The 14,163-nt window shown below is 34.0% G+C and overlaps 1 protein-coding gene across 5 annotated transcripts in view; it reads right to left on the reverse strand.

Moving 5' to 3' along the window:
- The window catches only part of LOC134697070 (beta-alanine-activating enzyme-like), a 43,632-nt gene that overhangs the window by 20,812 nt on the left and 8,657 nt on the right, over positions 1-14,163 (reverse strand). For 2 of the 5 annotated variants that reach the window (XM_063559099.1, XM_063559098.1), the window contains 4 exons: positions 13,412-13,483; positions 12,244-12,315; positions 1,967-2,119; positions 1,108-1,199 (listed from right to left, as the gene is read on the reverse strand). In XM_063559099.1, the coding sequence (XP_063415169.1) occupies positions 1,108-1,199; positions 1,967-2,119; positions 12,244-12,315; positions 13,412-13,483 (389 nt within the window). Of the gene's footprint in view, positions 1-1,107; positions 1,200-1,966; positions 2,120-5,048; positions 9,977-12,243; positions 12,316-13,411; positions 13,484-14,163 lie in introns of those variants that run through there. The other 3 variants (XM_063559101.1, XM_063559100.1, XM_063559102.1) reach the window with 3 other exon arrangements.

Here is a 14,163-nt window from a genome sequence, read left to right on the forward strand (position 1 = left end):
TTTAAAAGTTAAATTGTGTTAACATGGTCTATGGTATTCAGACTTATTAAAGTTAAATCGGGTTCACTTGGTCAATGGTATTCAGACTTATTTAAGTTAAATCATGTTCACATGGTCCATGGTATTCAGACTTATTCAAGTTAAATCATGTTCACATGGTCCATGGTATTCAGACTTATTTAAGTTAAATTATGTTCACATGGTCTATGGTATTCAGACTTAGTTAAGTTAAATCGTGTTCACATGATCCATATGGTATTCAGACTTATTTAAGTTAAATCATGTACACATGATCCATGGTATTCAGACTTATTTAAGTTAAATGGTGTACACATGGCCCATGGTATTCAGACTTATTTAAGTTAAATGGTGTTCACATGGTCCATGGTATTCAGACTTATTTAAGTTATATTGTGTGAACATGGTCTATGGTATTCAGACTTATTTAAGTTAAATGGTGTGAACATGGTCCATGGTATTCAGACTTATTTAAGTTAAATGGTGTGAACATGGTTTATGGTATTCAGACTTATTTAAGTTTAATGGTGTGAACATGGTCCATGGTATTCAGACTTATTTAAGTTAAATGGTGTGAACATGGTTTATGGTATTCAGACTTATTTAAGTTAAATCGTGTCCACATGATCCATTGTATTCAGACTTATTTAAGTTAAATCGTGTTCACATGATCCATATGGTATTCAGACTTATTCAAGTTAAATCATGTTCACATGGTCTATGGTATTCAGACTTATTTAAGTTAAATCATGTTCACATGGTCTATGGTATTCAGACTTAATCAAGTTAAATGGTGTTCACATGATCCATGGTATTCAGACTTATTTAAGTTAAATGGTGTTCACATGGTCCATGGTATTCAGACTTGATCAAGTTCAATCATGTTCACATGGTCCATGGTATTCAGACTTAGTTAAGTTAAATTGTGTTCACATGGTCTATGGTATTCAGACTTATTTAAGTTTAATCTTGTTCACATGGTCCATGGTATTCAGACTTATTTAAGTTATATCATGTTCACATGGTCTATGGTATTAAGACTTACTTAAGTTACATCATGTTCACATGCTCAATGGTGTTCAGACATACCCTATTAGAACAGCAGGAACAAACTGGTTTGGTTCTAAGCACAGACCAATGACATCTGGTGGTTCTGTATGGCCTGCTATCAAACTGCTTATCTACAATGTAATATTTAAAAAAACAAATGGTCATGAAGCTTTAAAGTAGTACCCAAGAAGAATGTGTCCTCAGTACATGAATGCCCCACTCGCACTTTCATTTTCTATGTTCAGTAGACTGTGACATTGGGATAAAAACTCTAATATGGCATAAAAATTAGACAGATCATATCATAGGGAACATGTGTACTAAGTTTGAAGTTGATTGGACTTCAACTTCATCAAAAACTACCTTGACCAAAAACTTTAACCTGAAGCTGGATAGATGGACGAAGGGTACGATGAACAGACGGACGAAACGGACACACAGACCAGAAATAATGCCCCTCTACTATCGTAGGTGGGGCATAAAAATATTTGACTTAAATTAATGTTGCATGTATAATTTTCATAAAACTTGACAAAATATATACTTTGATTCTCTGAAAAAAATATAAAAAATCCAAGTTTTCAATTATAAGCTTAACCAGACAGACGCTCTATTTTTTCAAAGATGGGAACTGTACATGTATGTCCCTATAACTTATTATAAGCTACTGTAAGAGTCTGCATGATTTACAAAACAAAGACAAAACATAATCTTTACTCTTTCAACCAAAATAATTCATCAGTTAATCATTTTATTTGAAGATTTTCTTTATTAGGGGGGGGGGGGAGGGGATAAACACCAATAAATAAGCATTTACAGTCTTCACATCTCTTTGATGAAAAAATGTGTACACTACAATTTTTGGCATTTGATAGTCCTTTAAATTATTGAAACCTACCTTCCCAGCCATTATTATAACTTGGTTATATGTCATGGCTACTGACATCTGTCTATCATCATAAATCACTGCAATTTTGTCTCTCCATTGGTCACAATCTGAGACAAGGTCAAATAAAGTTAACTCCTTTTTCAATGACTCAATCATGATTGGCTGAAATATAAATTTCACATTTTTGATTTTTAAGCAATATATTTCAAAACTCTACTTAAGTGTTCTAAAGTAATAACACATGTCTGACCATCATGCATCAAGGTACAAATAAATATCCAGAGTGTGTCATACATACCGGTAGTTTGTTTTTTATGTAAACAATGCCTACACTTTTTACTGTAATTTAAAATTTCACCTGTGCTGTTATTTTTTGATGCATTTACATTTTTAAAAATGAAATGCAAAACAAAAATTTGACAAGCAATTTTCAACTCATATATAGATATAGGAAGATGTGGTGTGAGTGCCAATGAGACAACTCTCCATCCAAATAACAATTTACAAATTAAACCATTATAGGTTAAAGTACGGCCTTCAACACGGAGCCTTGGCTCACACCGAACAACAAGCTATAAAGGGCCCCAAAATTACTAGTGTAAAACCATTCAAACGGGAAAACCAACGGTCTAATCTATATAAACAAAACTAGAAACGAGAAACACGTATATATTACATAAACAAACGACAACTACTGTACATCAGATTCCTGACTTAGGACAGGTGCAAACATTTGCAGCGGGATTAAACGTTTTAATGGGCCCAAACCTTCTCCCTTTTTCTGAAACAATAGCATAACATCACAACATATAAAAACATACAATAAAATATCAATTAGCAGACTTAACTCAATCATATGTTTATTTTTAGGTAATGAGTCAATTATGATGGAAACTGATTCAAAGAACCCATTGAACAAACTGCCTAAGTGATCTGACCTTCCTAGATCACTTGACCACTAAGGACCGGTATTTCAGTGAGATATACTCATAACTGATTGCAGCTGTTAGGTTAACATGTTTCCTCCCGACCCCAACCCGGCAGGGTTAAGGAGAAAATCTTACAGCTTATGAAAATTGCCAATGAAGTTTACTGTTTCTGCCTATTACTCAAAAGAGACATGTTCTTGTATCTCATTGACGAAGCTATCTCTGGTTTCATCACATCAACATTTTTGTTTGTTTTTATAGTTGCAAATAGAGAACCAGTATTGAACCTCCTCTAACGAGTTTTTTTTTGGTTTTGCCAAGCACTTATAAGAGACCACCTTAGCTAAATTGTGGCCTTACTATACATGGGAAACTAACAAAACTAGCTGAGGCTATCACAACGGCTATTAAACTCTCTTGTGAATAGACATTTGAAGTTACTGCAACCTCTAGCTATTTCATATCAAACAACTTCTGCATTATTCAGTTGTTGAGTTAAGTGGTATAAATAAGAAGATGTGGTATAAGTGCCAATGCGACAACTCTGACATCCAAGTCACAATGTCTAAAAAGTTAACAATTATAAATCAAAGTACGGTCTTCAAAACAGAGCTCACTCACTCACAAATACTCACGTAGAATAGCAAGCACATGCATCAATGAACCAACCAATTATCAATCCATTTGTTTGGTGAGCAACGACATTCCCATCATATAGCTATCATGCCATTAGTCTCAAGTACGACCATGAATAATACCAATTATATCAAACCATAATACTGATTCAAGTGACAGTGGTGTGACCTAATGAAGCGCTCACTCCGTAAGTCCAGTCAATGAAGACAGACCCATGGTAAAGCTAACATGCCATCAGTCTCAAACATGGCCATGAATCAACCAATTATATCAAGTCATAATATTGATTCAAGTGAAGTGAATGTATGCTTCCTCGCAAATTGTAGTGACATTGTGCACTTGATTTCCCAATGAAGAACAAGTTTGACCCCATATATCATATTGCCACTTTTTACTCATTGGCGTAATCTTGTGGTAAAACAGTCATGTGTCGTTACGGTTACAGTGAAAGTGTTAAATGCTTTTTTAAAGACACAACAGATTTGCAAGGTATCAGCTTAAACACTGTGCTAATATTCCCTAAAGCTCAAGTGTAATAAGCAGAATCCTACTAGTAAATGTGTTTTGAACAGTGGATCCATTATAATTCTTTGGATACCAAATTTGGGTAATTTGAGGGTACTGGTAAACCCTGATTTCAAATATTCAAGGAAGTACACATTTTTTATAGACTTGTAATCAGAATATGGCTAAACCACAAATTTAAAATATCCACAAACGTTCTTTAATCCACGAAATTTGGAACCCAAGAAAAATATATGAATCTGCAGTGTTGCCATCATTTTGCCCTAGAATCCCAGCACAGTAATGAGTTTTATATGTGTCTTAAACTTTTACGTGTGCTTAGAAATTATCTTTAATGTGAAAGATGGTTCACCCACCCATTATTCGATTTCCGATTAAGATTTAAAATTGTGATATGGAAATACATTCTCAAGATCATTGAGATTATCTAAGAGTGCCACAACAATTAAGCGATTGTTTACATTATTGACAAACATTTATAATGTGAGCCATCTTGAAAGACCACCTTCATTGTAATACGGGAGTGTCTAATCAATGACATAACGTCACATGATATCTGCCGTACTGATTCAGAAGAAACCCATTTGTCCATTGGTTATTTCCGAAGAATCAAGTTCTGGCTAATGTTTACGTTACTTTATGCAAATGTCCCATGTGACCTGTTTAATAATGACAGGAGTAGAAATAAGATACTTTATCAAGCTCAGCAGTGTTCAACAAAAATCATCTTATCCTACGCTAAACTGTCATATGTGTTCTATAACAGTGAACAAACACAAAATACTATTTTGCATTTTTTTTTAGGCCCAACACGGTCTGGGCCTTAAGACGGAAATAAGCCAGGTAATTGCTGCTTATTTAAATTCCTTCAAAAGTATGAATTTGAAAGCTTGTAGCATACGACTGCATGCTTATTTCTACCCCAACATTTGCCAATAAACAGTCCTCTTACAAAAAAGTGGTCTTTCAAGACAGATCCCTAAGAAGTTATCCATATATACCTAGTACCAGTTATTGAATCCTTTAAAATATTGCCTTCAGTTATCTTTTAAACTGGATCGGTAAATGAAAGCATGTGTTCCATATGCTCTTAAGAATAAAGTCGGTTGAATCTTTGATATCTTCCTGTCTTTCCAATTCCTCCAATGAATCAGGCTAACCTTGACATTCACAAAGGTCAACCTTTCCATTTCATTTGTGTAAATCAGTCAATTCTTCTCAAGTTTGTTATCAAAATGATCCTTTCTGAATTCCTATTGTTGAATTCATCATCATTCGACGTCCTCATATAAAATAGGTTAAATTTATCACACCAGTCAGTGTTAAACTATTAATATTGTGTTGAGAACATTTTAGCTATGAAACTTAGTGTTGCAGTATCAAATCAAAGTGTATGGTTTTTAATGAGGCATAATTATTCCACACTTAAAACAAACATTGCAACCGTCCAGATGATGCTTACAACTTTCACAGTTTACATGATATATCATTAAAGTCTGATGTACACACATCACACAGTTAATTGTCAATCATGATAATTGTTTTAGTTCATGACACAAAGTGTGAGAAAATATATCAAGTCAAGTTTTACGATTATAAAATAGGAAATATTGTAAAAAAATAACATTAATTCAAATAAATTAATTAAAATTCATAATGTTGACTAAAATTAATAACAGTAACCTCAATTTCAAACACTATTTACTTTTACTTAATAACTTGATAGTTAACAAATGGAGTTCTTTAACAAATTACTTTTAAAACAACTAATATACAAGTATTAAAAACAGTTAAGGTGGTCAAAAACAGCTTGATTCAAATTATTTGACTTGTTTAAATTTCAAAGAATTTTGATGAAATATTTACAGACTCTTTGCCTATAATAGGCCAAAAAATATATGTCTGTTTCTTGTTCCCGACCGACCCTGACTCAAAATCCCCGATCCTAGATCTTTTAATTCAATTCTGGAATAAAAATCTTTCCAGTCCGGAAATAGTAGTTTCCAATCCTGATCCAGATCCGTATCTTACTATGCTAAACAATCAAAATGGTTGCTCCCAGCACAAATGTACTACAATTAAGGTTTAAAAAATGTTGGCACAGGGAGGATAATTCAATTAAGGCTCAATTAAAGAGATTAAATCATTTTGGGGTACAGGACCCTAACCAAACATGATATATAACCAACTGCAAATCTGACAGGGAGTGCAAACAAAAAAAAAATCCTGACCTACCAACCATGATTTATTTGCCTTGGCAGCAGGAAACAGACATGTATTTTGTTTGGCCTTTTTTTTTTATTAAACTTGAACCACACACTATATTGGAAAAAAATCCTCAGATAAATAAAAGTTTCAAAAACACTTTTGATTATTTAAAAGATTAACATTCCCTTAAAAATAGAATGTGATTCTACAGAGTTATCTCCCTGTAGTGTTATTAAAATTCATCATATTGAATAAATTTGATCTGATAACAGTAATCTCAAATTTAAACCAGAACATTTACTCTATATAACTTGATTGTAAACAAATGAACTTTTTAAACAGATTACTTTTAAAACAACTAACATTCATGTATAAAAAATCAGTTAAGGTGGTACTAAACAATTTGACTTAAAATAATTTGGCTTGTTTAAATTTCATAAAATTTTCACTAATATTTACTTTGACCCTATGACAAAAATATAAAACTTGAACAGCATTTTATTAGAAAAAAAAACTTAGTAGTTTAAAAAACACTAATTTCATCATTGAAAATCTTAATATTTCTTTTACAATAGAACAATTCAACATGGATATTAACCTCAACTAATTTTGACTGTGTTATAAATCTCCCTGTATAATGTATTGTTTTGTACCACCTTTAAATATGAATTCCTTTCGTCCAATCAGATATCATTTATCAGGATTTTTTCACATCAGGTTATGTTCATGGTATGAGCCTAAAGAAGCGGCTGTAAAATCTTCCCCTTATTCTTTATTATGCTTATATTGCGTTTCACAACCCATTTAAATGGGTAGTGAAATGTTTGTGCAGTAGAAATTCAACAGCAAAATACCTACCACAAACATTAGACATGAAAATTTTCAAATATGTGATATCTTACACTATCTACATTAGAATCCATCAATACAACTTTCAATATATATATACATTATGTACAATGTCAACTTTAACATTTTTCTAATGACCATGAAAATGGCGATTATTGCCATTTCCTGACCATATTTGCATCTGTTGGTTTGGAATGTTTCCTTGGAACTGATCTTGATAGTCTAATCCTTGACCCCACTGCATCCCATCCATAGAATTGAAGCCAGCATTGCCAGTGTTGTGACCTAATGAACCCTCAAATGACCGATCCATTTGTCTAGTCAGCGAGGAGAGACCCATTGTTCCTACTGATACACTATCAGTAAATCCAAGACCTTGCTGTCTAACGATGTTTTCAGTTTGAAAGTCTTCATTAAAGGTACCTCTCTGATACCTCATCTGATTAAAATTTTGAGATATTGAAGTATGGTCTGGTCCTAGGTTATTCATCATCTCAAAGTTCCTGTTATTCGTCATCTCAAAGTTCCTGTTTTGTGAAGTGTTTCCTGGTCTGAAATATTCGACTTCACTGTCAAATAATGACCTTATTTTTCGATCTCTAGCTTGAGGACTACTATTTATAGACATTATCTCTGAATCTCTAGGTCCCATTTGATAGTTAGCGTCAGGGTTACCTTGAGAATGAGAGCTGAATAAATCAGCTCTATCGTCATGACTACTATTGTTTATATTTAAAGATGGTTGATAAAATTTCCCACTTCTTTGCCTATTTCTATTGCGAAGTCTTCTTTTCCTCTTAGAATTTGTATCTGAAGAATTCAATCTTTGGTTATTTGTATTCTGCAAAGTGTCTCCCAAATTTTGGGAATTTTCTGAGACATTATTCCTTCTTGCTTGCAAATTTCTTAAATGACGATTACTATTCTTTGGCTGTGATGGGGAGCTATTTTTCGTAAACATTTCAGTCTGCAGAATTTCTTTTGGTTTGTTGGATGAATTTTTAAAATGATCTGACGTGGGACGATCCATAGAAGACTTGCCTGCTGGAGGAAATGCAGAAAGTATGCTGGTTCGTCTCTTTTCATCTAATAAGCTGATCAAAATCAGTATAGGTCTCCAGTGAATTAGTCCAGCAGGAGAATTGATTGGATTCAAACTGAACCGGTCGGGGACCTTCCAATCTTGATCTTGGCAAACTTCCACCATAGCCCAATGGCAGGATGCCAACTCCTCATTTTTTGGAACATCAATACCTATACCATTGACAAGATCCATTAAGGCATTGAATGAACTTTGAGGTCCAAGAATGGCCATTTTCAATGCACGAAGGGCTGCAACACGAGTTGGGGTTACATTTGCTTGACTGATTTTATCGGAATCTTCTACTGTTTTAAATATCCCCGGTATATGTTTTTGAGATGCATGATAGAACAGATCATTGCACTCAATAAAGCACCCTGGAATGGGACACTTTTCAAGCTTGCGCTGAAAGGGTCTACCTTTTTCCACATCAAATTCCTCCCTTTCTGGATAGTCTATTCTGCGATTACGTTCTTCTTCGTCCCTCCAATTGAATTCTCGAGAAGGAAAGTCTTCCATTACATCCTTTCCTCTCAAAGTGTCCTTCACAAATCTGTCACGTTTCGAATCATCCCTCAAATCAAACTCCCGAGAAGGATGATCTTCCATTACATTCCATCCTCTAAGAGTATCCTTCACAAATTTATTTCTTTTTTCCTCATCCATTCGATCAAACTCTTGAGAAGGAAAATCTTCCATCATATTTCTTCCTCTAAAAGTGTCCTTTACAAATTTATCTCGTTCAAAATCATCGTCTCTGGTCATCATTCTCCTCTCTTGACCAAAGCTCCTATCATGCCTATCAAATCCAAAGGGTTTACCGGTAAATAATCGATCATCTTCCATCGATGAAAAGTCCTTTCTAAAATCATTTGGATCGTTTCTGATGTTAGCCAGCTCTCTACTTGGAATGACTTCATTGTCTTCCATAAGAACGGGACCAACTCTGAAACCCTGTCTGTTCCCTTTTTCTGGTGATGGGCCCATGTGAAAATCTCTATGGTCCTGTTCATAGTTTGGACCTTGATCCATCACTTCCATATGTCTATGATGCATGTCATTCGGTCTTCCAATAGAAAAGTCAGTGTGTTCTCTCATCATTTGTCTGCGTTCAACATCATCAATATCAAAAGGTCTCCTCAGGAAATCTTGCTGTTCATCAAACCCTCCTCTCATCCTTTCCCTTTCTTCATTAAACATGACATCATGACGTCTTCTCATAAATTCCTCTTCATCATGATAGAAGTTAGGGTGCTCTCTTCTCATTTCATTATTTTCAAATCTAGTGTTATAAGGTTCATTCATAAAATCATTTTGTCGTAGTCCAAAATCCAACCCTTCTCTAAAAAATCCTCTATTTTGAGGGTTGTTATCAGGATTCATTGGTCCCATCGTCATGTCTCTCCGATTCATTTGAAAAGGGTCATTTGGTCCAAATGTCCCTTGAGCAAAATTCTGTTGCATGGAAGAAAAACCTTGACCAAAATTTGGTCTATTAGCTGCTGCAGCTACTGCACGAGCAGCCTGTCTTAATCTTCGAGCACGGCGTCCTGCAGAGCTCTCCTGAAATCTTTTCTTTTTAAAACTCCCAAACTTTGGGTCTGCTTTTTTAGAGGTATTTACCGGTGTGATTTTGTTTTCTTTCATTTGGGGCTTTGGTTTTGTAGCAGCTTCAGTGGCCTTCGCAGCCTCTTTACGCTGTCTTTGACCTGGTCTGATTCTTTTCCCTCTTTTTCTCGGCATATTTAAACTCGGCACAGTCTTAATGGCTGGTGATTTTCCATGATCCTTCTGTGAATATCAAGAAATTTGACTGATTAAATTTGGTGTTGTTATATCGGTCAATTTTTTATGAAAATAATCACATGGAAAATTAGTTAGTCATCATTAATTTTTCATCATTTTCAATCTAACCCCCTCCCCCCCAAAAAAAATAAATAAAAAAAATATCAATTTCTACTGGGTTATAATGCATGTAATAATGATGATGATGAAATTTGGTGTTTAATATCCAACTGCAATTATTTCATGCATATACATGATATTAGGATGTTAACATGTTAATATGAAATTAATCTTAAATATATATATGTTCCGGACCATATGAGTATTTGGACCATACGCGTATGGTCATGACCATATGCGTATACTCATATGGTCCGACCATACGCGTATGGTCCGACCGTACGCGTATGGTCGGACCATATGAGTATTATACTCGTTTGGTTATTAACGGGCCGGACCATATGAGTATTTGGACCATATAGGTATTTTTTACAAATTTACAATAGAAATAATACAATAAACTTTATCTTAAAAACAAATGTGTTTACAAAAAAATGTATTAATTTTACATTTCAAAAGCTACATAAACATTAAATATTGATGCCACAGTCAGTTGATCTTAGTTTTCATAGCTAATTGTATTCGTGTATGCTTTTGTATACTTAAAATATAATTCACACGGTACCATACATGTAGTTTTTTTTCTGAGATTGCTTGTTTTGGCTGCGTGCAGTGATATCGACTCGGACAATTCCGATGTGTCTACGGTGTTTTTGCGAAACTCTATATCTCCAATATCGTAAAATGAATTTCACAGATCAATTTAGATAAAGACAGTGGCTATTTCATGGCTCTTAAATGCTATTTTACCGTCTTATAATTAAGATTAAATAGAAGTATAGAAAAAAGGAATAGAAAAAATAAAGAGACATACACTTTTAATATTTTACTTTTAAAATGTCTTAAAAAATATCATGATCTTTAAAAAATATCATGATCCTTGCCGGTGATGTCACCTACTTTAAACAATAAAATTCCTTGTACAATATGTTCATTTAATTTTGGCATCTTTTTATAATTGTACTTACAAAAAGTAAGAAATATTAACTGTGCGAAACTGTTTTTTTTGAATTTTTTTTTTTTGATATACATAAAATGACATTTTAGTGACGTAACAATCAGAAGGGTCACACCTAATGAAGAGTTTAAAAGTATACGTGTTGATTACCCCGACCATACGCGTACGGTCCGACCATACGCGTATGGTCGGACCATATGAGTATATACCCATATGGTCATGACCATACGCGTATGGTCCAGATACTCATATGGTCCGGAACATATATACAGTGTAACCAATCAAGGGTCTAACTTAAATAAGTTATTAGAGAAAAATAACAAACATGTCGTTATTGTGGACTTAAATATCAAAATACTGTAATCATGGTAATAACATATGTATGTTACATGTTTCAAAGGGACAATACACAAACTTTATTTTGATAAATTTTTCACAAGATGTATTGACATTATCATGATTATAATTTTCTTTATGTATACTAAACTTTGTAAAGATATAGCAGTTCATAGTTTACCAATCATGCATAGTACACCTATGTTATTACAGAAAATATATTCCTGCAATAACTAACAGCTTCTCTACATCACTTTAAACCCTTTGCTCAGTCATATATCGCAATGTTTTTTGATACATTGTAAGATGATAACTTATAAATTCCAGGTAAAAAAAGATTTCTTGAACTCTGAACATGACAAATATAAATGACAGATTTTCAATATATTCAAAATTCTAGTCATAAAATTTAATGATTTGGAACTTATACATCATTGGATTTTAAATAATCGGCTTTTAGTTTTCGTGAGGAAGGAAAATATAGAAAAGCCCTTCCTATATATTTGAAATTTATAAAATGTGTTATGGTTTTTATTGTCAAGACCCAATGGTGGACTTCGGCTGTTGTCTCTTTGACACATTCCTCATTTCTATTCTCAATTTTATTTATCATTGGCTGAATGGTTTCTGTAGTTTTCTTACAGCTATCACCAGCTAGCCTGTCAACACTGAGGTTATCAGTATGAACTTATTAGTGGCAGATGGGTAGGACGTCAATCTTTATTAACAAGGCACGCCAGTTTTCTTGCCTAAAATCATGAATCAACGAATAATAACACAAAATATTTCAATTTCCTGTCGTCTGCTCAGGGTATGCCACATTATACAAACTAAAAAACCATCAACTTGTTTAAAATACCTGACTCTGTTGACCAGATCCTGACTTCTCACTGGTATCTGACTTGATAATATTGGCATGGTCTTGTGGTTTCTACAAATACATAAAGAATAACCTTATACTGTCTTGAAATATAAATTTTATTTGTACAAGTCAAATTAAAAAGATATTAGCAAGCTGAGTAATAATATAAAATTTATATTTCCAAAGAGTAGTGTATGGTGATTTTTTTTTAATGCTGCAACTCATATAACTATTCCAAATGAAGTATTTAGAGAAAAAAACATATCTTTTTTTTTTATTTGGAGACTAAGTGAACAACATAAAAATTGTAGCAAACATGCACTTTTAATGACTTCATAAATTATAAAATTCAACAGAAACGCATTTTCACAGTAATAAACTAGGTGATATATGCATGATATGGTTAGAGATTGTATATATCACAATTGATTATATACTTTCAATGCAATCTGACTGGGTAAATAGCACAACTGCAGTAAATTATATTATTTACACAAATGCAAGTGAGATGTTCTCAACATCCATTCAGTAGGACAAAACTGACAAGGCATGCCAATTTTCTTGCCCTAGGTCATGGAATGACAAACAAGTGAAACTGCGAGCTATTGCTCACTGATGATACCCCCGCGGCAAGTGGATAATATTAATAGTGTAACAATATGCAAGTGTTCAGTAAACAGGAACTTGTGGAGTGATGAATCTGAAAACGCATCACACGGTATAGCCGACTTATATAAATCCTGAAACCAAATTTCAGAAATCCTTGTATTGTAGTTCCTGAGAAAAATGTGACGAAAATTTTCAACTTGGCTATCATGTGTAAAATCATACAAGTGTTCGGTAAACAGGAAGTCGATGAATGATGAATCTGAAAACGCATCACACGGTATGGCTGACATATATAAATGTTGATACCAAATTACAGAAAGGGTGGATGTGTAGTTCCTGAGAAAAATGTGACGAAAGTTTCATGGGACGGACTGACTGACGGACGGACTGACGGACGGACTGACTGACGGACTGACAGACAGAGGTAAAACAGTATACCCCCCCTTTTTTAAAGCGGGGGTATAATTATAACACAAAATATCTTAATTGGCTGTCGTCTGCTCAGGGTATGCCACATTATACAAACTAAAAAAAACATCAACTTGTTTTAAAATACCTGACTCTGTTGACCCAATCCTGACTTCTCACTGGTACCTGACTTGATAATATTGGCATGGTCTTGTGTTTCCTACAAATATAATATATATTGTACATGTATGTCAATGCAATGAAAAACATAAACAAAAGATATATGGGGCAAACATCCATGACATAAACTCAGTACAAGCACAGCAAAAACATTTAATAAAATAAGGACCAGCACATTTATTGCTGTTCTTCATCTTAAGGAGGTAGAACTAGGTTAAGGGAAATAACTCTTAAAATCATCAGTATGTTTGTGTCAACAATTTTCATAAGTATATTCTAAGCTTCTAGGTTACATAGACTACTTCCAATCTGTTTCAGGTAAATGCTTAAAAAACATTGATGATACTTGACTTTTAAAAATGCATAACTGATTTAAAGAGTTATCTCCCTGAACCAAGGTCTACCCCCTTCACGTTACAGTTCCCAACATCCATCTGTAGAACAAAACTTTTCACAATTCATGGCATCAATATACCATTTGAGCATTCTACATGGAGTTGGTTTCAAATGGCATAACAATTGGCAATTCTCTCAAATAAAATTTATGGAGCCCCCCCATACAGAAAAATGATCACTAGGCCAACTGCATTGCTCAACTGGCCGCCAGTTGAGCTAACAGTTGAGGGCTAGCTGCCCATCAGTTGAGCGAATAGTTGAGGGCCAGTTGAGGGCTAACTGGATTTTTGCCATGCAAATTAGGTAGGCCTCAACTATCAATGC

The sequence above is a fragment of the Mytilus trossulus genome, chromosome 14, assembly GCF_036588685.1.
Source record: "Mytilus trossulus isolate FHL-02 chromosome 14, PNRI_Mtr1.1.1.hap1, whole genome shotgun sequence".
Lineage (NCBI taxonomy): Eukaryota > Metazoa > Mollusca > Bivalvia > Mytilida > Mytilidae > Mytilus > Mytilus trossulus.